Raw genomic sequence first — 1,558 nt, forward strand, 5'->3', positions numbered from 1 at the left:
ACCTGGGCACACTGCTGGCTCATGTTCAGCCAGCTGTTGACCAACATCCCCAGGTCCTTTTCCGCCAGGCAGCTTTCCAGCCACTCTTCCCTAAGCCTGTAGCGCTGCATGGGGTTGTTGTGGCCAAAGTGCAGGACCCGGCACTTGGCCTTGTTGAATCTCATACAGTTGGCCTCGGCCCATTGATCCAGCCTGTCCAGGTCCCTCTGCAACGTGCCCAGTTGCAGCAATCAACCCAGTATCTTTTCTCTTTTTTATTGAAGAGTGTGAAATGTCAGTTGCATGAGACTTACTGCAAATTCATTAAATGTAAATTTCTGGCAGATACTCTTCAGACGCTTCCCTAGCTTTTGCGTTCCAAACATGCAGAGTCAACATAAGCTGCTGGTAGTTGCCAGCAACGGTGCGTGTTTGTTTCCTGCTCTCCTGCGGTATTTTCTGTGCTGTCCGGTATTTCCAAACCTTAAGTATCTCTGGCATCCAAGAGTATTACATTAGTCTTGTACATACTGCCACCTGCTGTGATTAGCCAAAACAGAGCTAAAATACTCCATTTAAGCAGATTTCAGCTTTTTATAAAGTATAAAGGGGGCCAACATTTGCATTAAGCCATGCTTACCCTGAAACTGGAAACCTCCCATGGCTTCAGTCTACACATACATGATGTATACAACTACTAAGGAACTTTTTTATTTAATTACTTCCCTGTGAAGCCATTTAACTTTGTGCATAGCATGCGTAAATCATCCTTCTGATTCCATACACGCGAATCCACTTTGAACAAACACTCCTCTAGGCACGTTAAGGTATGTACAAACACACACACAAATGCACAGGTGATGTGGTGCAGGAAATGAGGGGACAGTGTCTGCCCTCAGGTGGCTTCCCTTGGACCTAAGTCTTGCCCAGCCAAGAGCAGAATTTGGCCCTGACCCCGCTGTCTTCAAAACTCAGATGGGTGTTCAGGACAGCGTTTAGATTTGTGCGCTCCTGCTGGGGCGGCCACGCTGTACAGATCATTTTATTAGCAGCATAATCACTTCCTCTTTTATGTCCCCACTCAGTAGTAATGAGCGCTCCAAGTACATTTTGGTAACGTGTCCTGCTGCAGGGCTTTGAACGCAGGCTTTGCCTTCGTGCCGATTTACATGCTTCAGCAGAACCAACCAAAGGAAGGATACTCCTGCTATCTGCATTACCCTTTTGCACATGAAAGCTGCAGTTTAAAAATAATATAGAAGAGTGGAAGCTGGTATGTTACTAATTAAACTTTTAAATCTCAACCAGCTCGTCTCCCTATTTTAGATACACACGTAGGGCAAGGAAGTTTAATTGCAAGACCTTTACTGGGGGCAGAATTGTTCTACACTTGGAAAATAACTACATTTTCAAAGTAAAATCGTCAAGTGGCCGAAGGTGGTAGGGCAAATCCCAGCCACCGCGAGGTTTACGTGCCTTGCAGAACACTTCTGGAGGTCGGAGCAGGGCCCGGGGCTGCCCGGGCCTTGCGGGGACACAGACCGCGGTGACAGGTGACGGCCGCCGGCGGGGGCACGCT

At 47.6% G+C, this 1,558-nt stretch overlaps 1 protein-coding gene across 1 annotated transcript in view; it reads left to right on the forward strand.

Moving 5' to 3' along the window:
• Nucleotides 1-1,069: 1,069 nt before the first annotated feature.
• The window catches only part of MRS2 (MRS2 magnesium transporter), a gene marked incomplete at its 3' end in the record, with an annotated part of 12,456 nt that continues 11,967 nt past the window's right edge, over nucleotides 1,070-1,558 (forward strand). The window contains exon 1 of the mRNA XM_009326560.1: nucleotides 1,070-1,092. Coding sequence (XP_009324835.1) covers nucleotides 1,070-1,092 — 23 coding nt within the window. The remainder of the gene's footprint in view (nucleotides 1,093-1,558) is intronic.

Source organism: Pygoscelis adeliae, unplaced genomic scaffold, assembly GCF_000699105.1.
Source record: "Pygoscelis adeliae isolate BGI_AS28 unplaced genomic scaffold, ASM69910v1 Scaffold186, whole genome shotgun sequence".
Lineage (NCBI taxonomy): Eukaryota > Metazoa > Chordata > Aves > Sphenisciformes > Spheniscidae > Pygoscelis > Pygoscelis adeliae.